Source organism: Pagrus major, chromosome 16, assembly GCF_040436345.1.
Source record: "Pagrus major chromosome 16, Pma_NU_1.0".
Classification (NCBI taxonomy): Eukaryota; Metazoa; Chordata; class Actinopteri; order Spariformes; family Sparidae; genus Pagrus; species Pagrus major.
This window is the reverse complement of record NC_133230.1, coordinates 9036689-9060409: the sequence shown is the minus strand read 5'-3', so window position 1 is coordinate 9060409 and position 23721 is coordinate 9036689. Positions and strand designations below refer to the sequence as shown.

The 23721-nt window shown below is 42.2% G+C and overlaps 1 protein-coding gene across 1 annotated transcript; it reads left to right on the top strand.

The window, feature by feature from the left end:
* On the top strand, positions 1-22584 carry crip2 (cysteine-rich protein 2). The gene is made up of 8 exons (XM_073483386.1): positions 1-139; positions 13851-13945; positions 18517-18574; positions 19096-19227; positions 20103-20171; positions 20272-20366; positions 20851-20908; positions 21182-22584. The coding sequence occupies exons 1-8, from the start codon at positions 97-99 to the stop codon at positions 21247-21249; spliced, it is 618 nt and encodes a 205-aa protein (XP_073339487.1). The 5' UTR covers positions 1-96; the 3' UTR covers positions 21250-22584.
* The last annotated feature ends 1137 nt before the right edge of the window (positions 22585-23721 follow it).

Sequence of the window (23721 nt, the reverse complement as noted above, 5' to 3'; positions counted from 1 at the left end):
GGGACACTTGCTGTGGAGAGAGGAGCCAGAGGACGAGGAGAAAGTGGAGACCGCAGACAAAACACATCACTTCCACTCGAACCACTGCCTCGCAACATGTCTTCAAAGTGCCCCAAGTGTGAGAAGACGGTGTATTTCGGTAAGTAGCGGCCGCTTTGTTTGCTCTCACGTTTTTTGAAATGACTTTTGGGTCATGATGGTGAGCGTTCGTCAGCTGTTTACAGGGCATCGTTGTTTTGGGGACAACTTGTTCTGCGGTTTTCGTAATGCTACAGCTCCTTAATTTACACATGAGACGAGCAGTATGTTTATTGGGATACAGGGGAGTTAATGCCCATTCATTGAAAACATGTAAACACAGCCAGAATTCAGCTACGTTGAGTTTGGCTAAAAATGCCTGTTTTTTAAATGAAGTTCTGAATGCATTTTTAAACACGCACTTCTGGCTCCTTCTCTGGCCAGTATACACAACATGCATGAGGACATTAAAAGTATATTTGTGGTGTATGTTCGACAGTAGACATATACTAGATTCATAAAGCTCAATATTGCATTATTTAGACTTTTTAATATTTAGACTTTTTTGTTCAGGAGTGGGAAAATGTCAATCCTTCCTGCATTTCCCTAAGGAATTTCTCACATATGTAAATTTCACAGCATTCCTTAGATCAGACTTTTTTTTTTTTTTCTTTTTTTTTCTGGGAATGAGTTGCTGGCTGTGTAAATGATTCACAGAGATTGGGAAAACAAAAAGCTGGTGAGGAGAGTGGGGGTCAATGTCAACAAAAGCCCTAAGAGAAGACATTTCACAAATGTATACTTTTCCATCAGGCAGAGAATGTTTTGAACGTTTATGAAAGCAAACATGCCCCCGTCTGCATTAAATTCACAACACTGGATGAATGATTTATCGTATTTTGACACTGATCTGTGCCATTTTTAATTTGTTGTGTTTGGTGGACATCCAAGCGTGGCAGTTGGCTTTGGAGGCTTGCTGACGTAAAGTCTCTGCCAAGAGTGCAGCTATGCCATATGCTGAGATTGCCCACTCACACAGAAGCACGGCAACATCATGCTGCGTCAGTGGGATGAAAACCTGTACACATGCATCCTTTGCGTTCATGTAAACAAAGATGGCAAACGCTCACTCGGGCAAAGAGCGTTGTGTTACACTTAGCATCTTATATTTACCATAACAGATGTTTACAGTGAAAGAAGAGCAAAGCTGAGGATTAAAGGAGCTCAGGTCATGAAGATAAACAAAAATTTACATCGCTGCTTTGAATCCGAAGATTACGCATGATATGCACCCTGCGCTGTTTATTTGTAGGGAACATGCTGCTGTCCTGCTGAACCGAGAGTAATCCTGTGTTTATGTTTGGCCGCATGCTGGGAACAAAAAACAAAATTTGTTCCTCGGTGCTGATCTTTTCTACACTTCGCAGCACACATCAGAGCTGTCACGGGGGTCAAAATCAATTATGTGAGTGGATGCAAGTCCTCTTACGTAACAGCAGTGGCAGCAAACCTCACAGCTGCTGCTCATCCTATGGGTCCCAAGACTCAATGTGGCATGGACTAATATCTGTGCAAATACGCTTTTATTTTCCTCAAATGCGGATTTCATGCACGTCTGTGTATTCATTTATGCCGTAGCCTTAATTTGCTGCAGCGGGTGAGTCACAGCCGCTGTGTGATGTATGTTATTTTTTTATGTAACGTACTGAGATTCATCCTGGCGGGAGTTATTTTTGGTTCGGGTGTGTCTTAATGGGTGGTGAGTGCCTCGGGGCTGGGTTGACTGTAAGGATGATGAACGGCTACAAGGAGCCAGAATGGGTGGAATCAGCTGCACACGTCAAACCAGGGAGGATGGAGAAAGTGAGGGGAGGTGTTAATGACATAATTTAAGTTTCAGTCATTGCACGGGAGGCTGAGAAACCTATGACAAGGCATGGGAGAGGTCAGGGCTGGGAGAGAAGTTTGGCCTGCCTTGCTGCCCACAGCCTGATGCATTAATAACATGTCAGTGATGAATTTCAGATACTGCAGCTCCACCTACATACATCCTCCTACCCGCTCTCCGGAGACGTAAGATATCCCATGTGAAGGTGAATTTGCAGTTCTGCAGAACAGTTAAAGTGGGTGTAAAGTGGAAAAAACATCCCCTGCGTTTCATCTACACCAGGACATGTGTTATTGATAGAGAAAATTGTCTATTTCCCGTCTTATTTCGCTCCCACTTTTTCGTCTTGTGGTTCGCGGTGTGCTCTATATAGAGCAGTGATTGGCCCACCCCGCAGTTCCCCACCTGGTCCTCCAGCTGGTGTTGCTCAATATTGGATTCTGCAGGCAAAGGCGTTCAACACTTCTGCAAAAGAACGTCATTTAACGTGGCGGTGGTGAGCCGCAGTCTGGGAGTTAAATTATTTAGGGTTTCGGGGAAATGTTTATTATTATTTTCCGTTCGTGACTTTAATATACAGCTGTTTTAAGGTGGTAATGGTTCAATTGCATTGCCACTTGAAGGCAAATGTTGACTGTCGCTTCCATTCTCTTTGCTTGGAAAAGTTTCAACAACTTTAAAGGAGAAGTTCACCCCAAAATGAAATTCAAGTAGTTCAACCCCATGCGGATGGAAAGTTGGGTGAAATTTCATAGTCCACAAAACATTTCTAGAGCTTCACAGCCAAACAGTGTTGCAGCATTCTCCTAAACAACTGAAGCAGAGGGCTTTCCGTGGTAGTCTGTGTTCCCGGTGTTATACGGTGTGTGGATGTTCAGGCAGGTATTTAATCAATACTCAATACCGAGGAATTGTTGTTGAAGTGAAAAGCAAAAGCACCTATTTGGCAATAATATTATAAACTCAATGCTAACAGGGAACTTGATAAGGTTAAAGATGGCAGAGGAGTTGGTTACCTCACTGAGAAGTGGGAGGCGTGCAGCCTTTCGCCTGCAGCTCTTCATCTAACAACTCCCACAGACTGTAAAAAAACTGTTGCATGACATATTTCAAACTGATCCACTGTTAACAAATACTGAAAAATTATGGATTTATTTGCTCTGTTGACACATGATTGATGAACGATAGCGATATGTGCTAAACTCACTGAACACAAGGCATTTCAACTAGTGTTTCACCACTTAAATGCTTTTAATGTGAAACTGCAGCAGGAGGAAATGTTTTGGTATGCATGAGCAGTAAATGAACACAGTGCTCTGCAGACAGCGAGCGTCTTTTCTTGTATAAAGCCTGGTGTAGCGGCTAACAACGGTTTCAACCCCCTGACCACCCAAATGGGGAAGTGTTTTAAAACGTAAAAAACAAACAAGAAAAAGAAGAACGACACGCACAGTCGAGCTTGTCAGACAGGGGGCGAGCGAATGCTTTTAGCGTAACAGCTACAGTGAAGATTTCAACTTAAAATGGTGTAATTAACGTCTTTCCAAATCAATTTGGGACCCCGGAGCTTCTGGAGACTTGTATTACGTTGAGCGAGCCGTATGAAGCCATTTTATGTTTGTTTTATGTTGGGTCCAGAAATGTTTTGTGCACTACAAAACTTCACCCAACTTTCCAATCGACATGAAGGCGAGTAGATAATAACAGAATTCTCATTTATGGGTGAACTTACCATTTAAAGTGCAGGAAACTGTTGCTTGTAGCTGGTGTTTAAAGAATGTGAACATCCTACTTTTTAATTGTAGGGTCGGTTGACTTCAAATTCCCAACGTCCACATTGTGGCCTCACATCTGTTAGTTCCTGTGGTTCAGAGATGCTTAGAATACACCAGGGACTATTGGCGGCCATGTGACCAGGCCCAGTGGAAATGCCATGTTTTCGTGTGATAGAGTCTGTGCAGGACACAACACAGCATGGCTCACTAAGTCCCAAATTCAACTCCTGTGCCTGACAACTGAGAGCAATGCATCTTTGTGCAGCTAAGTGAATAAACGAGGACTTAATGGGAACTAATGGTGCTCTGCTGTGAGTTTCTCTCTTTCATTCACCAGTTTCTCCCACTCTGGCTCTCTTTCCTCTTCTTTACATCCCTCGCTCTTGCCTCAGGCCCTGAATTCCTATTCCTCTAATTTTTTTTTAACAACAAGGACTGGGGGAAAATGGGGCGAGATGGCTCGCCTTTATTTAAACGGAGACTCCCAAAGTGCCTCATGCATTATAATGAGAAGCGACATCTCTATTCACACAAAGCTCTTTCTGTCCCCATGCACGTTTGTCCTTCCCACCGAGGCAGAATACCTTCGTCCTCTCAGCCTGATGATACGTTTCCCACACACCTCTTTCTTTGATCCGCTCTTACCCCAAACATCCACACAATACCCCTGTTTTTCCTCCCCTCTCTTCTGTCAACGCTAGAGTACCCTGTTTTCCACTTGGCTGCCCGGCAGGCTGTGTGAATGTGCCTTGTCAGTTATGTAACATCATTTCTTGAGTCGTTGCCTCCTGCTTGTTGCCATTGCATAACCTGCCAGCTACTGTGCGCCACTCAATGAGGGTCTTTTTTCTCTGCCTTTTTGAGGCACAAATATGATCCCCTAATGGAGATGGCATTAAGCCTGGCGCTGAAAGTCTGGCCCCAACACAGGTGAAACCGCTCCACCTTGCAGCAGAATGACCTGTTACATAACAGGCACAGAGGAACAAAGTTGGTTGTCTGTAGTTCAGTCAAATGACTCACTCTCAAAAGTTAAACTCCTTTTATAGAATCTCATTTTTGATATTGTTTATGCGCTTTTTCAGCAATAAACAGTCAATGTATTTGCATCATATTTTGTTTCTCTTCATAATAGTCCTCTTTGTGCACTCACTCTTGTATAGGCAGTCAACCAAAGTCCCTTTAAAGCCCAGAGACACCAAACCAACAACAAAGAACAAGTGGTGACGAAAGCCAAATGCTGTGTCGCCTCACGTCGCCTGTGTCTAAATGAAGGCAAAAAATAATAGGTGATAATGGGTGGAATCATGGGTACTAAAGCGACAGGTTCAGAAAGCCTTCCTTTACTTTTTTTTCAGGAGGTTTCGCTTAGCTGAACAGCCAATCAGAGTGATTTCTCCCACCAACAGGCTCTTCGTTGATTCTACTTGCTAAGTCGGCTTTTAAGTTCTTGGTCTCCTCTTTATAACGTCTCTGCGAGTTGGAGCGTAGACTGAAGAGCTGCAAAAAATCCTAAATTGCAGAATGATTTTACATACTAAATTGTAAATACTGTCATTATAAATGTTCTAACCTGGTATGTCCATCCTCTGTGGTCACTGTAGGGTCAGAGAGTAGATGTAAAGTCAGTGTAAAGATGCCAGTTCACCATAGGTGCAAACTGATCCCTCTGTGAAACGTACTTAAATGTAAAACATGCATGTGATCTCTGGCTTCATGACTCCATACACATATAGAGACTAAAGTAAGATGACAGAAAGAAGTTCAGAGATCAGTCAGAGTCTGAGCTGTCATGGTACATTGTGGCAAAAATAATAATCCAAGTCTTTTTTAACACTTTCAAAGGGACTTACTTCATATAACCCTGTGCTCGCGTAGATGATTTTATTATGCCACTTTGCAATACTCAGATGATTTCACTCTAAGCACATGTGTATTTTCTGCCTCTGTCATGTGATGTCTACCTCTCAAGGGCAGATTATCCAATTACCAAAGGCAAGATCTGAGGGTGCAGTTCAAGTGATACTTCCTCGTTTGAAGACATGGTCCACTAATCTGTAAGCTAGTCATGCAGACTAGATCTTCAGCCGGGACGCAGTGTCCTGACGGGTTAAAGAGGAGGTGCAGTATGGGGCAGGCAATCCCGGGGATTCAGGGAGGGTGAACGAGTCACCGAGGCAGGGAGCTGTGGAGCAGCGGTTTGCCTGTGGCTTCTCTGACCAGTGCAGACAGGATGCAACTTAACTGCAGCCCATTTACGTCAGCCGGCAGGATTCACGAGGTCGGCCTCTTTTATTCAGAGAGGGAGAAGGGGGGGGAAGAGAGGGAGAAGGCCTGGGGAGGAAACCTCGCCTTGGCTGAGGCGACAGACGACCTCCAGAGCTAGGTTTTGCCATGGGGTTGCATCAGCCACAGTGATCCAAATACGTGTTTCCTAGTGGAGTCTTGAGCATCAGTCCACACCCTGCACAGTCACTGAGAGCGCCACAGAGAGCTGCGTGCAAATACTGACCCTCAACAAATCAATTCTGATGTTTAACACATCACTGCTGGGTCAGCTCACTTTTCAGCTGAGGCCTCATTCATAAAAGTATTCCTAGTATTCCAGCTTTGCAGCATTCTCCTAAACAACTGCAGCTTCAAACCGAAAAAAAGCTTTCATACAGCTCATCTGGTGTTAAGCCCTAAAATCTTGGCATATTGCCTGTAAATGACAATGCCTCTTAGACTTGAAACATGTCTTTGCAAAATGACAGCGATTGAAATGATGATGATTGTCCCGACACTCAAGTATGCGATGAATGTTTTCTTAATGCACAACTTTTTCCTCGACCGAAAACCCCTTCAAAGTCACTTCCCCTGTAAGGTTGAACGCCCTTGTGTGCCTGCCTGAATCGCGATTGTCTCTAAGTTTAGTGAAAGGTCACAAGTCCTTGAGGGTGTTGTACTCCAGAGAAAAGAATAGTAAGAGGATGCAGAGAAGGAAACACAGGCTGCTTGTTTTTTCCTTTCGTATATTTCTCCTGAGATATAAGCCAGTAGTATAGTATACCGCCCATGTTTGGGTCCTGCTTTGCCTTTATCAGCCTCCAGTAAGTCAGTGATTCAGGTGCATGCTGTTTATTAGGACGTGCTGTTATCACACTGCTGTGACAAAGGCCAAAAAACAGAAAAACACCCGCGTGGCCTCAGCTGTCACTGATCCTTGAAGCAAAGTGTGTGTGTGTTTTGGTTCATGAGTGTGTTTTGGACGGGTTTATTGTTGGAAGAGCTGAACAGATGGGTCCACATTACCAGAGGGTGCAAGAGAACGGAGTCCAGCCAACCGTGATTTAGAGATATTTACAATAACATTGGTTACATCATGAATGAACGCTTGTGAAGTTATCATCCTCATCTGTGACAAAACGATTGAAAATATGGTTATAAGCTGTACATTTTTATACATCAATGAGGTCTTTAATAAAGAGCATTTACCCTCATGCTTCTATAAAGCGTGTTTACTGTATTTACTCTCCACTTAAAGCTGTTAAACAACCAGAAAAAGCACTCTTTACAGTTGTTTACAGCTGGTTTCATCTCCTCCTGCAGCACACCAAGCATGGACACGGCATCGTCCTCTTTGTCATTAGATTTCCCCCCCGTTGCAGCCTGATCGAATTATTGAGTGATAAGAGAGCACCCATATGAGATTTCACAGCCCAGCCTCCCTGGCGGACATTCTTGCCTCGTTGCATGCTGGGAGTTCAGCTGTGTAAATGTCCAGTGTGAGTGCGAGTGCTCGTTTATCTGTTGTGACTTGTGATGGACTTCCTCCTGACCCCCCCCTGGGTCCAATCTCAGTCCATCGTCAGCTGTGGTGTTCGGACCGCATCTGCCCCGTCACTGCTGACAATTAAGCAGCCATAATTAAGTCATTTGGAGAAAATGGGCCGTTAACATTGTTCCTCTGAAGACTCCTCGTTAAAGTTCTGTTGCTTAATGTTCCGTCCAATTACAGCGTGTTTGTGGAACATTTGCAGCCGTCCAGCTCCCATGCTGCTCCTCTTACAGACCGTCTGTACACGGAGAGTAATTGGCTTCTCTCGTAATATGATCTGAAGTGTAAGTGAATCATAAACAACATGAATTAAATTAGAACCAGACTGAAGTTCTCTGATGTCCCTCTATCTCTGGAAGCAGAACTGATGCTCCAACATGAGTCATGGGTTTTCAATGATACTGATCTATTTGATGTTGAATTGATGCTTTCACCCTTTGCATTAGATGTCTCATGACTCCAAATAAATTTCTCAGGAACAAAGTTAGGCCCAATCAGAGATTTCTCTTCGGGAAAAAAAGACCACGACTGCCCCCATCCTTGTTTTCTCTGCTGATATTTTATGGTTAATATGTCATTAGAACATCAAAAAAAGGCTCAGTTTTTCAAAATAAACTATGGCAAAGTCAGGGAAAAGTGTGCTTTCTCATTAGTTATGGTCTGTTACAGATGTTTGTTTGTAGCTAGTTCATCCGTTATGGCTGGACTCAGTGCTCCATAAAGTGTGAATACGTCTGACTGACTTATCCAAGTGAGTGTTTTTCCATTGAAAAGACATTTAAAAAACAGTAGAGATGCACCAATAGACCGACCAGTGATTGGAACCCAAAATATGTGCACTTGTTTCCTTTTTTAGGCCACCGTGAGAGTCTTTATTGCGTTATGCCATCATTTACAGTCAACGCTTTTCTGCTCAATGGTATGTTTGTAAAATAACACTGACTGACTGTCATATTACGAAGATGCCAATTGAATTTTCCAATAAAAAAGGGTTACGTTTGTGTATGCTGTTGGTTGTAGTTCTTAGACAGAAAGAAATGCTGGATCTGCAGGTCAGACTTCTAAAAATCTGGAAATCATGATCAGCCAAGAAAACGGCAATCGATGCATCTTTAAAAAAACGTCACAGATGAAAAGATGTTCAAAACTGGTTCACAAGTGAAGGGTTTTTCACCGGTCATTTGAAGACGTTTGGCCAAACCGCCAACTGTTGAGCCACAACTGCAGTATATACTTCTATAGCTTGCATTTGTCTATATTGCTCTTCGACTTCAGTCATGGTCATGGTTCAAAGTAGTCAAAGCTGCAACGCTCTAAGTACTTGCACATGCACCTTACAGAAGTAAGCGCAATGGCATTTTGTACATTAAATGTATGAAACCGCTCCCATTACGATGTCCTGGAAGCTTCTTGTTGGCAGCTCACAGCCTTTACAGTTGCATTTTTATGACATTTTAAATGAAGCAATACATGCGTCATAATTAAGTCTTCATGTAGACCACCAGAGCAAAATGACTGGAGAAAAACCTTCACAATAAACAACATCCTCTCTATTTCAACCTACCAATGACGATCTATCTGAAAGCATGAGCCATGCTCCAGTTTAATGTTGTTTCCATTTAGCGAGGTAAAAACACCTAGATTACTCACCCATGATTGAGTTATGAATGTCAAAAATACAGTGTTTATATGAGATATTACCCCTTAATTTAATCCCACTGGTAGCGGTAATGCTGTCGTAATGGCATTTTCCTTGGGCACCACTTTTTTGCACTTGAGCCTGTTTAGTAATTTCCTGGCTCCACATCAAATTAACTGTGCGGAGGAGGGTGGAGTGCAACAGCTGAGGTTGGGTTTATGTGCATCAGGTGGTGCAGTGCACAGTTTCAGGCGCTCGCCGTGCCTCTGTTTCTTCGCATCTCGTCACATTTGCGAGCTCTAACGGCAGTTGTTGTGGATTAAACACACCGACCTCTTCAAAATCACAAAAACACTTTCAAGTATGTCGAGCTTTTCCCTCCTCTCCAGTTGATTAATGTTCAGTAGCATCAGTGAAACAGAGCACTTGTAAACACTGAGGCTGAATCAGTGAGAAGTGGAGTCAGCAGCAGCCCGTCGGAGTGATTTAAACCATATTGACAATGCAATCAGAGAAGCCTGCCGCAGACTGAAGAGCTTAGACCAGGAATTTACAAATGAAGTTAAGCAGCTTACGGCCGTGCAGGTATCATATGGTTTTTGGCGATGACCTCTGATCAGAACTCTTTCAGTTTTTCTCATCCTCTCACTTGGAGGCTCAGTTTTCCTGCAGTACCATCATCATCTCCCAGTCAGTATTTAATATGTTATCATATAAATGAAATGTAAGTAAAAAGTGGTTTCAATGATGACATGAACCTCTGCAGCCAATATGATTCGTCCACATGCCCAGGTATTTATGTAATACCTTTCACTCTCTTTCATGCAATAACTACCATTTTTGTCCTTTCGTGACATAATGTCCTAAAATAAAAATAAAAAGAAGCTTTTTTTCTTATTGCTCATTTGTCAACTAACCATTAAGGAAATTACATTAAGGCTACACTAAGGCTTCAACCAATGACTGTTTTCATTATTACAAAAATGTTCATCCCCATTTCCCAGAGCCCAACATGACATCTTAAAATTGCTTCTTTAGTCCAACCAGCCACCCAAAGCCCAAAGAGTCTTCATTATCTATCATAGATAACCCAAAAAAGCAGCACATCCTTACATTTAAGAAGCTGGAACCAGCAAATGTTTGACATTTTTGCATGAAAAATGACTAAAACCATTAATCGATCAGTGATGTTCTTTCAGTCGACAAATTGATTAATTATTGCAGCTCTATTTAACACTTTGTACAGCACCTCCCAAGCAGCGACCATCACGTTAAACCAGTCCAGCTGTATTAAGCTGCAGCGCCTCTAACAGCTGTAACATATTCCAAAACTGTCTAATACACTTTTAAATGATAGCATCTTCCTTAACAAAAACAGCTGTCTGAATCTATCATGATCATCTGTTATGATTGCTGATTTTTTTTGGCTCCATTAACTGCCAAGATGAGCTTCATCCGATTTCATGGATGGACCTCATCCTTGGGATTAGGAAGGGATTTTTAATTCTTCAGCTGCTCCATATTTTGGCGTGTTGTTTTCATTGAAAGTGAATTGCCGTCAAAGGGTTTCCCCCAGGCGACTCTGCTCTTTTGTCCTGAATTACCTGAATTATGTAATTTCCAGATATTTCTATGTAGATTTTTAAGGAACAAAAGAGACAAATGTCAGGTGAGACGCACCGCAAGTCTTCAATTTCCCAAAGCAGTCCCACTGTTTACATTCAGTCACAGGGGAATCCTTTGTTGCGTGCTTTTGAGTGAGGGGGAAATTGCCGGCTGTCGTGAGAGAATTGGCTAAAAGGATTTGGCGCTTCCTCATCGATGTTGACAATGTAGATGTGAATATCCGGAGAGACTTCCCCGCGAACAGGAGCGGGTTTGTTTACACAAGCGGGTGCATTTATCCCTCAGGTTGTTGCCGTAATGAGGTGGAGGAAGACTCGGTGGCGTTTCATTTGCCTCATTTGTGCCCACACGTTTGCTATTTTGGGAGACGAGGAACCGTCTGAATCAGTCTATTGGAGCAGTCGTTACATAATATTTATCTGTTATGTTTTATTTATCTATATCATTTCCATCTTTGCATGTAGCATGTCAACCTAAATGCGTATTTTCTGGATTTTTCTTTTTTGGAGCATTGAAGGATAATAAGGATAGAGGCTTGCATCATGTAAACATCTGGGCCAGGGGTAGATCCCCTCCACCTCCCCCACTCCATAACTCCCACAACACATAATGCAGACAGACAGGCTCACCCCTCTTACAATAACAACTGCCCTTTAAAAACAGCGGACTTTGTTACAGCACACAGAGAGAAATGAAGACATACTGGTAAGGCTCTGACGTCTGTTTCCATTCATGAGCTGACGTTTTAAATCTGTCTGGAGGTGCGTTTGCTCGTGAGTCAGTCGATGACATAAACACACGCACTAAGTCCGCATTGAGGACACACTGGCAGCATTTTTCACACTGTAGAGGTGTCAGGTATATGTGTATATTCAGATTAAAGGAGGAAATAAATCACACACACTCAGACAGGTTAATCCCCTGCTGGTTCCATTTAGACTCTCTTTAAACAGCGTCTGAAGGTGATAAAGGTTTGCGATCATTCTCTTGTTCAAAAGTACACTATAAAAAAGGTTAAATTTACCTTAGAAAATGCTCACTGACACTGAAAGTTGCACAAAAAACTCTGAACAGGTTAAAATCTCTTAAAATATTAATTGTTCGGCACATATCTGACACAATACACGCTGATACAGTCGTATCTGTGAAAGGCCGATGTATCACTCGTGCTCTAGAAAACAGCTGAAGAGATCGACACTGGTAATAGTCGTGTGACAGTTGGTATCTAAGCAGTGACAGCAAGTTATACAGACTTACAGATACTAATCCAGTTTAAATTTATTGTCCTTTTAACTGGAATGTTTTGTGGCCGTCCACTGATTAAAGAGCAGATCATTGATTTAAAGAGAGATTTATTGTAGGCTTTTAAGTCAGACTAACATTATCTTTAAGAGTGATTTAACATTTCCGGCACTGTCCTAGTCAGCATTCCTCTGCTCTTAAGTGTCAATGCGAGGCCTCCCCTCCCTCACCCTTCACCCTTCACCCACCTATTCTCCAGGGTCTTGTTGTTAGCCATTGGGCTTAAAGTCTTAATTGACAGGGAGAAACTGATTGGAGGGTAAACTTCTGCAGGGACAAGTCACATGTTGAAAAGCATTTTCCACGCATGAATCAGCCGTAACATTATTCACATGTTTGTTTTGTTTACCTTTTATTTTACCAGGAATTGAATTGAGATTCAGAGTCTCTCAGAGTTTTACATCGCGGAACAAACAACTTAAAACAGACGATATAAAAATGTTCGCATTGGAAAAAAACAAGTGCCTGACTTAAAACAATCAGCAAATTACATCAAGACAATTAATTTACCAGTGTTCAGTCATGGGACATGTGCATTCAGTCGTCAGATAGTCCTTAATCCTATTTTCATAATGTTCCATACTTATCAAATAATCAAGTTTAAGGTGTCTCTGTAGCTCACACAAAGATGAAGGTGCTAAAACTTCAAAAGCACTTTCACCAAAAATCTGTAATGCCCTTTTTTCCCTAGATGTTTGGTATGGAAGCTAAAGGTCTTGTTTGGTTGTGAAAAGTTATTCATTGATCAGAAGTGACCTTTTTATAATTAAATGAAAGTTTTTTTAAATCAGGAAACTATCAAAATCATATTAAGCTGTTTGTGAAGTCCATATTTAGCTTGTTTTTGTTCTTTTGTCCTCGTGTTTCTGACGAAATTGGACAAAATTGCATTCATGCCGTCACTTTTGGAACGGCATGTTCACAAAGTGACATGCCACTGTCAAATCTCTAAGGTCTAATGTAATTTGCATCCTGACACGAGGCCGACGCAGGAATTTCATAGTTCTTTTACATGCTATGCTACATGTGGGAAAGCAGCCAGAAGTAGGAAGTGCAGCAGGAAGTAATCGTCTGTATGCCTGCATACATGCCGTCCATGTTTTTGACCGAGGGTATGTAGGAAACGGCCTCAAGTATCCGGCTATTTGTGCCCTGCCTTGATAAGAGAAGGTGTTTCCTCTGCTGCCTGAGCAGCTCCTTGGGGCCCATTGTGTGGAAGCAGCAGGGACGTATTATTGGAACGGGTATAATTAGGGTCCTTTGCTTGTCTGGAGGAGAAAAAAGGGAACGGAAGTGGGGTTGAAGGGCCGTCTGCAGCAGGATGGGTCCACTGTACACTGGGGGAGGGGTGTGTGTGTGTTTGGAGGGGTAACACAAAGGATCTGGGTTAGATGTGGGCACCCCCTGCTGCTCCAGCTGGACTGGGACTCACGCCACTGTCTGTCTATCCCGCAATGACATCACCACAGCATCCTGTGTGGTACGCTGGCATTCCCAGCATCCCCCACCCCCGATCACTCAGTTGGCACGGTGACAGGATTTTCCCCGGGGGCACATCGGCCCAGATCTACAGTACAGGCTAATCATTATTCTGGAGAGCGGAGCAATGGGGGACGTCATTGCTCTTTCTGCGATGAGTGATTGAACGCCACATTATGACACGATGGAGATGGAGAGACATAAAGGCTGTTGTTCCCCGTTATGTATATAAATGCTGCTTTATGCGAATGTTTGCGCTCACCCTTGTCCCTCTGTCTCTGTCTTTTGTCTTTTCATGTGCAGCTGAAAAGGTGTCATCACTCGGGAAGGACTGGCACAAGTTGTGTCTCAAGTGCGACCGCTGCAACAAGCTCCTGAACGCTGGAGGCCATGCTGAGGTCAGTAAGACACCACCAGGAACAGGACAGTGCTGTCCCATCGCTACTGACCTTAAATGCTGATGCATATCGAGAAATTTGTCTCTCGTGCTGCAACTTATACGCATTACTTTTATGCTTTTACTTCAGTTAGGGACTTCATACTTCCATAACTACCAATATACAGTTACACCAGCAATAATTTTAATTATGTCTTGTTTCTGTGATTAATCGATCAGCTGTTTCATCCAATAATTGTCTGAAAATGGTGACAATGCTATTCACAATTTTCCACGGAGATGTCCTCCCAAAGCTTGTTATATCTGACCTACAGTCTAAAACCCAAAGACATTCAATTTACATGACCTCATGTCAGTCTGCCCATGAAAAATGTAAATAAGTGGTGAAATTTTCAATGAAAAACCACAAGATATGTGCTTTAACTCTGCAAACTGGGTCACTGTTGACTCATTGTAGCCTGTATAGATGACTGTGTGCATGGAGCTCGTCACTAACATCGCCTGGGGTTGGAGTTCACTTCCCACTGTGGCCATTCATGCTAACGTTATAAGCACTCAGTGATGCTGTGAAGCACTGTGGCTAAATGTGTCGACCAAATGGCTTCTGTTAAGCTTCTCTGAATTGACCTCAAAGGCTGCTAATGCAAGTTCTATTTTCGGTAGTTGTGTCGTTTTTCTTGATAAAGTATCAGTTCAGTGGTGTTGATCAGTCAGGGTTAAAGGCCAACAAACTCCATGCCATTGTTTCTTTACAGTTCATTGACTGTTGTTGTGAAATCTAAAAAGATGAAGCCAGTGCTGCCTGGTCCTGCATTGATTTATTGACAGATAACCCTACAGTGGATCCTCTGTGAAAATGCTAACCATAGTTGAAGCTAACAAGCCTCCTAGCATTAAATTAATCATTAGTTCAGTCTCGAAAAGGAAAATAAGTTCCCACAGATATATCAAAATATATTTTTGTACCATCAACTCCTCTTAAGCTATTTCTGTTTTATGGATCAGTTAATACTCCCAACAGAGGAAGTTAAATAAAAATAAATTGTGCATCTCAGCTAATAAGCTATGATTGCTTCCTCTATTTTAGAGTCTGAATCTTTGTTTCACAAAAAGTCAGCACAGTTGGTGCAAACACTGGTTTGCCATTTCCCACTTTAGCCAGTAAACGCTCTCTCTCAAACATAAATGGGAGCATGGTTAATGGTACTATCTTGACCAGACTGCCATTCTAGCAAGATCAACATCATTAGCATGGATAGCGATAGCATGGATATTACCATGGACAGCAAAAAGCGTGGATATAAGCAGGGATAGCGATAGCGGCCACTCTAACATAAGATCTTCTTGGGCAGTGAGGAGCTGCACAGTTGATTCAGTGTCAAACTGTAAGGTATTTGTCAAAAGATAGTTGGCTGTGGCTAATCAACATCATCAGTAAATGACTCGGAAAGATATGAAATACCATAAAAATACGGTAAGGTTAATGTGTCAGACTCCACCATGTTGAACTCTGTTGATCTTTAACTCTGCGAGTGCATCTGATGATTACATTTATCTAATTTAAAAAATACATATTTTTATTGAGCATGAACAGTGAAAGCTTTACATTCACAAAAAATAGAAGAAGGCCGAAGCAGAAGGCAAATCTTTAATGTTTTAAAAGTTAGTATAACCAAGCTATTAGACTCTTTAAAGTGGGTTTCAGTAGGTAGCGATACGGCGTTCTGTCCATTAGTTTCACAGAACTTGTGCATTTTGTACAGGAAATTGCTGCGTGCATGCCTTTTTCCTGCCTTGTCATGTGTCTGGTTGCATCTGTCAATATGAGCCATCCTTGTGGGAATTTTAACCCCCTTAGCGTTACAGGATGAGTTGCTTTTAGATCCTTTTTCCTCTCTCTCTGTTACGTAATCCAGCTGCAGTATCACATCTCCACATATATTCCCCCCACTGTGCTCAGTATCTGGCACTTTCACCCCGGGGGTTTTCTTATCATGCCCCTTTCTTCTTTTGCCTTTCATGACCGAGCCAACGACTCAATCCTCACCCTGTCGCTCTCTCTCTCTGAACATGGGTGAATATCACACACGCACCTTTCTCAGTCTCCCGCTGTCATCTCAACACAAAAAGGATGTGATCTCAGCGTCTTTTGTACACAAAAGCAATCTCCCTGCAGACCTCAAAGGATGCTGCTCTGCTGTTTAATCTCTGCATGATTACAGTAATGTAGTCACACAATCTCTCTGAGGCCAGCGCGCTCTCTCTCTCTCTGCCCACCGTCCTCCTCTTCCCCCTCCGTCCTCTCTGTCTCTCCGTGGACAACAGCCAAATCCCGCCCCGGGCTGCAGCTCCATGCCATGAGCCGGACTTTAGTAGGCGAAAAACTCAATACTCGATCATCGTCATGGAAACAGAGTCAGGCTGAGAGACGTGAAAAAATGGAAAGCATGTAAAGGGACTGTGTTTTTTTTTGCTGGGGAGGGTGTTTGATGTCATTTCGGGCCTGGTATGCAAAAGGTTCTGACCCTGCTTCTTTAAAAGGAGTCGGGGGTCAGCATGAATCTGTGGAGCAAAGGAGGGCAGCAGTTTCCTGAGGGCATACCTTCGTCTCAGAGTATTAACTAAGAATGTATGGACGTTAAACTGGAGCTTCATCTCCCGTGATGAACACCTATATATCCCAATGGTTTATTCTCAAATCCATGAGAACTTGGCATCCTTTATCTGCTCATGAAGCAAATGTGATTCAGCCCAAAGCTCCAGATCAGCTAATAAATGGACTTTGAGGTGGGATTGTTTGCCGTTTCAAATTCTCAGGAAGGATCTTTGCTCGATCTATGAATCAACTAAGAAATAATCTAAAAAGGTGCTCCATATAGTTTATAATCTAGCCTCATGATCATCATGTTTAGACTTTTAAGTATCAAAAGTAATCCAGTCCAGTTGATGTGATGTATTTCAGTGGAAAACAGAATGCAGAATGACTTAACGCAGGGCAGACTTGTCAAAAAATAAATAATTATAGGTGGGAAACAAACAGCTCAGGTACGGTAACTAACTGGCACCATCACAGTTTCTAAAGTAGAAATAAGAATATTGGTCACAAGGGCATAGCTTGAAGCCTGGCAAGATGGACTTGCAAACTCACATGATCACATGTTAATCTGAAGGGTCACAAGATGATGATAAGTGTAACAATGATAGACAGTTTATAGAGAAAAAGATTAAAATCAATGCATCAGAACCAGAGATATCGACTTTTTAAAAAATTTAATGCATTTTCACACCCATATTACCCAAAATGCAACTTTACCACTGATAGTTTGGTCAGAGATTTGGATGCATGATAGTAGTAGTTAATGGAAATGGTAAGTAGGCTAATGTAGCCCTGACCTGCTAGCCTCGGGCAGAGATGAGGAGCGGGCGACAGAAGTCCGGTAACCTCACACCTTTATGATCCAACCAATTTTTAAAAGTGACATCACTTTACGAGAACTGTTCTTTGTTTTAAGGGCTCACAAGCCTAGAACATGTGCAGTACCACAGGAGAAGGAAGCGAGCAGGTCGGGAAAGGAAAGGAAGACGAATAGATGGAGAAGACAGATTTCAGTGTCAGGATGTGGGGAAGTTAACTGCTGGGAAGAGAGTGGGCTGCGCAGCGATGGAGAATCCATTTTTAGGGTCCCTGTGTCTCTCAACGTCTCACAGCCAGATCCTCAGTGTCACTGTACAGCCGACTGTTAACAGCCGACTCAGTTCACTTGACAATGAGGCCTTGTGTGTCCTGTCCTGAGAAAGTCATCAGTCCTTAGTCACCGCTTGGCATCGGCCCCGAGACCTTCACGGATCTCATAAATGTCAAACAGGAAGTGAGAATGGAGAGCGTGGCTGCTTTAACAGTAGCTGATCCTGTCACGGGTGATGTATTATTAAAGGTGAGAGAGCAATCCTTTTTTCTGCCACACCGTCTTCTGTGGAAAAGGAGCTCATGTGGCCAAAGCAGAAGGGATTGTGGGTAGTATGTCCCCTTTTCCCTTACCACCCGGGGTCTGGCGTCATGCCCATGGCATTCGCTTGGTTCTTCTCTTCTATGGGCATCGAGCTCTGGACCAGTGGCCACCCTGGCCCTCAGCCCTGATCCCCTACCCATGCTGATCACATGCTCCTGCAAAGACTGCCACATTCCCCAGCATGCATCACCAACAGGCCATCTAAGTCTCCAGAATGGCTTTTCTGCCCCTCAAGTGGCAGACGGTCATGGATGAAGGTTGCACTGAAGTGTGAATTCATCAACAAAGTCCTGTTCTTGGATACAGACGATGTCATTATTATGTGTTGAAATGGAAAAAACAGGCTTGTTTCCGTTTTTGGACACAACGTCTCCATCTCCTCTTCCACCCGTGAAACAAAATATACGATGTCAGAGAAATGCGTCAAAAATGTGACTTCTCATCGCATGTCACGGCTGATTTTTCCCCATTTGCGTCACCAGGTTTTAATTTTATTCTTACGTGCCTATTGAGTCAGTTTGTTTTAAATGTGTGTCATGGTGTTTTTCTGTCTCTCCAACAGCACGATGGAAGGCCCTACTGCCACAAACCATGCTATGCTGCCCTCTTTGGGCCAAAAGGTAAAATACATGTCATCTGTACTCTCTTATAACATCTTGTCTGGATTTGTTGTACACACATTTGTAATTTGTGATAGTTGTCTTAGTTTGTTTATGTTGTTTGTATTTATTGCTGTGACAATGGGTCATGCCACCCTCCTAAGTCAAGGAGGATAAAATACTCACATTTCACTTGTTTATGTTGCTTAATAGATAACGCTGAAATGAAAAAGATATTTTAAACATGAGACTTTTACCTGGTTAAATAAAGGAAATGAGTTTTAAGCTTGGATGACTCATTCATAAATATAATACAAAAGGGGACTGTTGGGCCTTGGGCGGAGGTATCTGCTCTGTTTATATACTGAATAAGTCATTTTAGTCTTCCATAGAGTTGGCGGTTTCACACTATTCAGACATCAGTGGAGTCCATTATAATGTTTGAGTGCAGATCTCAATGCCATATGTCAAATTAATATTCCCTCCTCCTTTGTTGCAGCTACTGATGTTATTTCGCCTCCTCTTCTTTACCTTTTTTCCAGGTGTGAACATCGGGGGAGCCGGCTCTTACGTGTACGATACTCCAGCCAACAACAACGCGTCTCCCACCGGTGTGGACTCAGCCGCCAAAGCCGAGGAGAAGAAAGTGTTCGCACCCAAGGCACCATCAAAAGGTGAATGTGAACATGTGTTCGACCTGTATGTGCTGTAAATTGTGTCAGTTACAGAAAGAAAAAAAAAGCCCTTCTGTAGGCGTGTTTGTCCCTTAAGATTAAGAAAGGCTGGAAGGAAAGCTGCTGCTGACTCAATGATAAGAACATCGATACACAGAAGTCTTTTGGGCCTTTTCTCAGGATTTTCTCAGACGTGTTAGATAGGGTGTGTGTTCTGGGAAGTTCCTGTCAGCAGGAACACACGGGTGTTCCTCAGCGATTTATCTTTGCTGTGCAGCTTTCAGTTAGTGGCCATTTTCCATCCACTTGGTTTAAAAGCCAGAAAACAATCAGCACCGATAAGAATTTTGTTTCTTTTATGACTCCAAATCCTTTAAATGCGTTTTATAAGGTGACAGGATGTTTAACTTTTAGTGTTTTTATCCTGCCATACTTCAATTTATTTGCTGTTGAATTGAATCTGTTTGTGAATGAATATGTGGAAAACTGTCTTATAGAAAGATTTATTTATGGCAGAATAAAACCAAACCAGTTTCCTTCCCTTCTGGCGCCACCTGCAGTTCCAAGCAGACCACTACATGTACACTAAACTTCCATCAGCTCCTACGATTGGCTGTTACAAGAGGGAGTGAATAAAGTGTTTTAACTTGGCAACCAGAATATCTAAATTGGCAAAATTAGCCTCATTACCCAAAAATTCCCTCTTGAAACGTATAAAAGCTGTTAAGCACTTGGCCCAACATTATTTTTATACTCCTACGTTATTAGTACATTTCACACCCAGCTGGAAAGATCAGTGGGGATGTATTGAACCATTTCCATGCGTTTTTTTTGACAATTTCCAGTATTGTAATGTGTCTGTAATGTGTCTGCAGCTGGCAGCATCACCACATTTTCCGGAGAGGCCAACCTGTGTCCCCGCTGCAACAAGAAGGTGTATTTTGGTGAGTAGGAAAAAGAGGTGAGGCAGGAAAACAGTGTGAGGCTAAATAGCTTGGTGCCATTGTGTCTCACAGGTGTGTGTGTGTATGTTTATCACCGTAGCTGAGAAGGTGACATCACTGGGTAAAGACTGGCATCGACCCTGCCTGCGCTGCGAGAGGTGCAGCAAGACTCTGGCTCCTGGAAGCCACGCAGAGGTGAGAACAAGAAGTTGGAAATAAAGGAAAGGGGGAATAAAAAGAGGAAAGTGGGTTGGGTAACACATAATTCATGTCATGAAAAAGTTCAAATATATTGTCATAAAACCTTTATATTAATTTTATATTTCTCGACAAAAGAAGCGTGCCCTGGCTTTTTTGTGAAAGAGAAAAAATGATTTTACTGTATCATCAGAAACTTTAGAAACTAGCACCTAGATTAAGATAACAAGCTTTGTTAAAGAACCAACGTTTCAACGACTTGTGCCTCTTAATACAGAGACCCGTCTCTGTATTAATATTTCTGCATTAATAAAGTTTGGTTCATAAATCTGTGCTCAGTATACTTCTGAGAAAACTAGAATGCCCTACTCTCAGAGCACCGGACAGGCAGTCACCTCCATGTGAAGTGGCTGAAATGTGTTAAGCTTCTTCCTTCAGCGTTTTTTTTTTGTGTGTCAATGTTTGTGTTTATATATTCCAGCATGACGGCCAGCCCTACTGCCACAAACCATGCTATGCTGTCCTCTTCGGGCCCAAAGGTAACCGCTAGGGGGTGCTGTCAACCCACCAATTATCAGCTACACTTGAAAACAGAATGTCGTATGTCTGAGCTCTTCATCCATGCTGCACACGTTGCACACACTGAGCGTTACTCAACAGGAGTCATTTCATCATAACGTTGCCTACATACAACACGGCAGATTCTTGTACAGGAAATGTTTTGCAACCTCTCCTTTGCTCACGCTGTACCTTCTCTTGCCCTCTCTGTTTACCCCCTGACGACCCCGCTGCTGTCCCTGTGGTTCCTCCAGGCGTGAACACTGGTGGTGTGGGCAGCTACATCTATGAGAAGGAACCCAGTGCAGTGACCCAGCCTTGAACCTTTGTGTTCCTCAGCCTCATCCCTCTTCTCTACACAACACTGACCATCAACCACAGTATTATTTGTAGACCCTTTTTCTCCTTCCCAGCCAGATTCCTTCTTTCCTGTTATTCTGACCCGCTACTAGCAGATTTCGCACCATGAGGAACGATTTCAAAACTACTTAGATGTTTTTTTCACTCCAGAAGAGCCCACATCCAGCATTCCCCACATGATTGCTGTACGTTATCACACACCATCCTAAAGATTTCATCAGTTTTTACACATTTGAACACATTAAATGTCACCACAGGAAAAAAAATAAGGACTCACGTTGCAATTTTGTACCCTGAAAACAGCCTAATTCTTTTGAGATGATGTATGTTTAACAAAAATGGGACTGAAAGTGATTCTCAGGTGTGGAAAGGTGCATTGTGGGCTGACTGTGACGTGTTGACAGCCAGAGGAATTTCACCTCGGAGGCTGCTGCGCGCACAGGTGGTGCTCAGGAGCGCGTTGCCAATAAATCTGTATTTTCACAAATGCCATATTTACAGTTTGGCTGCCTGACAACATTCCTCATGTGAATAAAAAAAAAACTGAAAAATATCCTAACATATTGTACAAAGGCGGGAATCTCTCAGGCGACTGTTACATGAACACATCCACGAGGCTATATTGAGTCAAAATGAGTTTATTTTACATTTGAGCATCATGTTAATGACCTGATTTATGTCAAATATGCTAATAAATAACACAAATGTCTTTATTTTTTAAATAAGGCAGAATGTGTGTAAAGTTTTGTTAAGGGAGGGCTAAGAAACGTATTTATTACTTTAATCCAAGGCCTTTAAATTAAATCAGACATTGTACTACTACCCTTTATGGGACTGATTATGAAGGAGGTTAAACAAGCTGTATAAATCTCTACGATCAAGATCTTTATTGTTATTTTCAAAATAAAATAACCCTGCTGTTATTTTCCGAGAGATGACGCGCTATTCAAAGTATTATATTTTCTTGCCATTAGCAGAAACAGTAGCTTAGCTCGTAGAGACGGACTGAAGACAAGTCATTCTGTAAGAATGTGCATCCTAGTATTACTGTACAACTGTTACTGTGTTTGTTTATTACCTGTTGTACAACGTAGGGCTTCGTAGACGCCGCAGGGCTCACTGTTGTTAGAACTGAAACGCTGCACTTAAGCCCTGCCGCATTCGTCTTTTTAATCCCCTCGAATAAATATTTCAGAAACTCTTTGACTGTGTTGTTATCACTATTATTGTTTGATGGATTTTAAAAAAACTTCCTTTTCTGTTCATGAATTGCAATAAACGAACACTCCAAGTGTGATTTTGTGTTTGTTTTTTTCTTCCTTTTCAAAAGTTTAAGGTGCTTTTTTTTTTTAGAAAAGCATGTGATGTCAAAATCAAAAAAAGGTTGAAAGAAAAACAGGACTGTCTGGACGGGGCTGCAAAACAGACCTGGCTAGGTTAGCAAGACTGACAGACAGACTAGAGTGAACTGCCAATAAAATCTTTCTCCATGCTGCATCTCAGGGTCATATAACTCTTTAAAATGTTCCACTTCAAAAATCAACTTTATTTAATCTATTATTCTTCCCTACTTTGGTAACTTAGGACAAGTTTATCTTGGTAACTCGTAAAAAGACTTAACCACAGATCTGTCATGTCCATTAAATTGTGTCTGTGAGAGTCACCGGGGAGTCAGGCCTGAAAACACAGACGAGGTGATGTCTACCTCTATGTTTTGATGGTCAAGGATTACAATTAAAACCTTATACAACATCATAAACTGTCAGTGATGTGAAAGACAGACTTTATAACATCATGTAATGTTGTTGTCATCATCTTAATTGATTATTGATCACTATCAAAGCCAGACTTCATGTTGAAAGATAGGACTGTCGGTAGCTGTGCTGGGTACCTTGTGTCCATGGGGCCTCCAGCTAATCAATGAGAAATGACGCTACCTCCAGAGGAAGGAGGACTGATTCTTTGCTCTGTACAGCCTGATGCATTTAAAATCCCCCTTACTGTACACATACTTACCACAGTGTCATCCACCGTGCTGAATAACAGCAACATCTCGCCATGTCTTAACATAAGCATGAAGTGTGTAAATGAGCTCTAATAGCAATATAAATTAACTTTCATATAAGTGCAAGTTCCTCAAAACTGTACTTAAATACAGTACTTGAGTAAATGTACTTAGTTACCTTACATGACTGCACTTAACATTAATACATGAGATCATTTACTGTTTTTTTCTTTATAAAAGTTGGTATTTGCTGTCGTATTTATACTCTCAGAACATCATTTTACATGTACTTTCAATACTTAACTACATTTAATATCAGATATGTTCATACTTTTTACTCAGCTACTATTCGTATGGGTGACCGAGACTTTCACCAAACTAATACTTAACCATGATGTCTTTACTTCGAGTAAAGTGTGACTTTTGAGT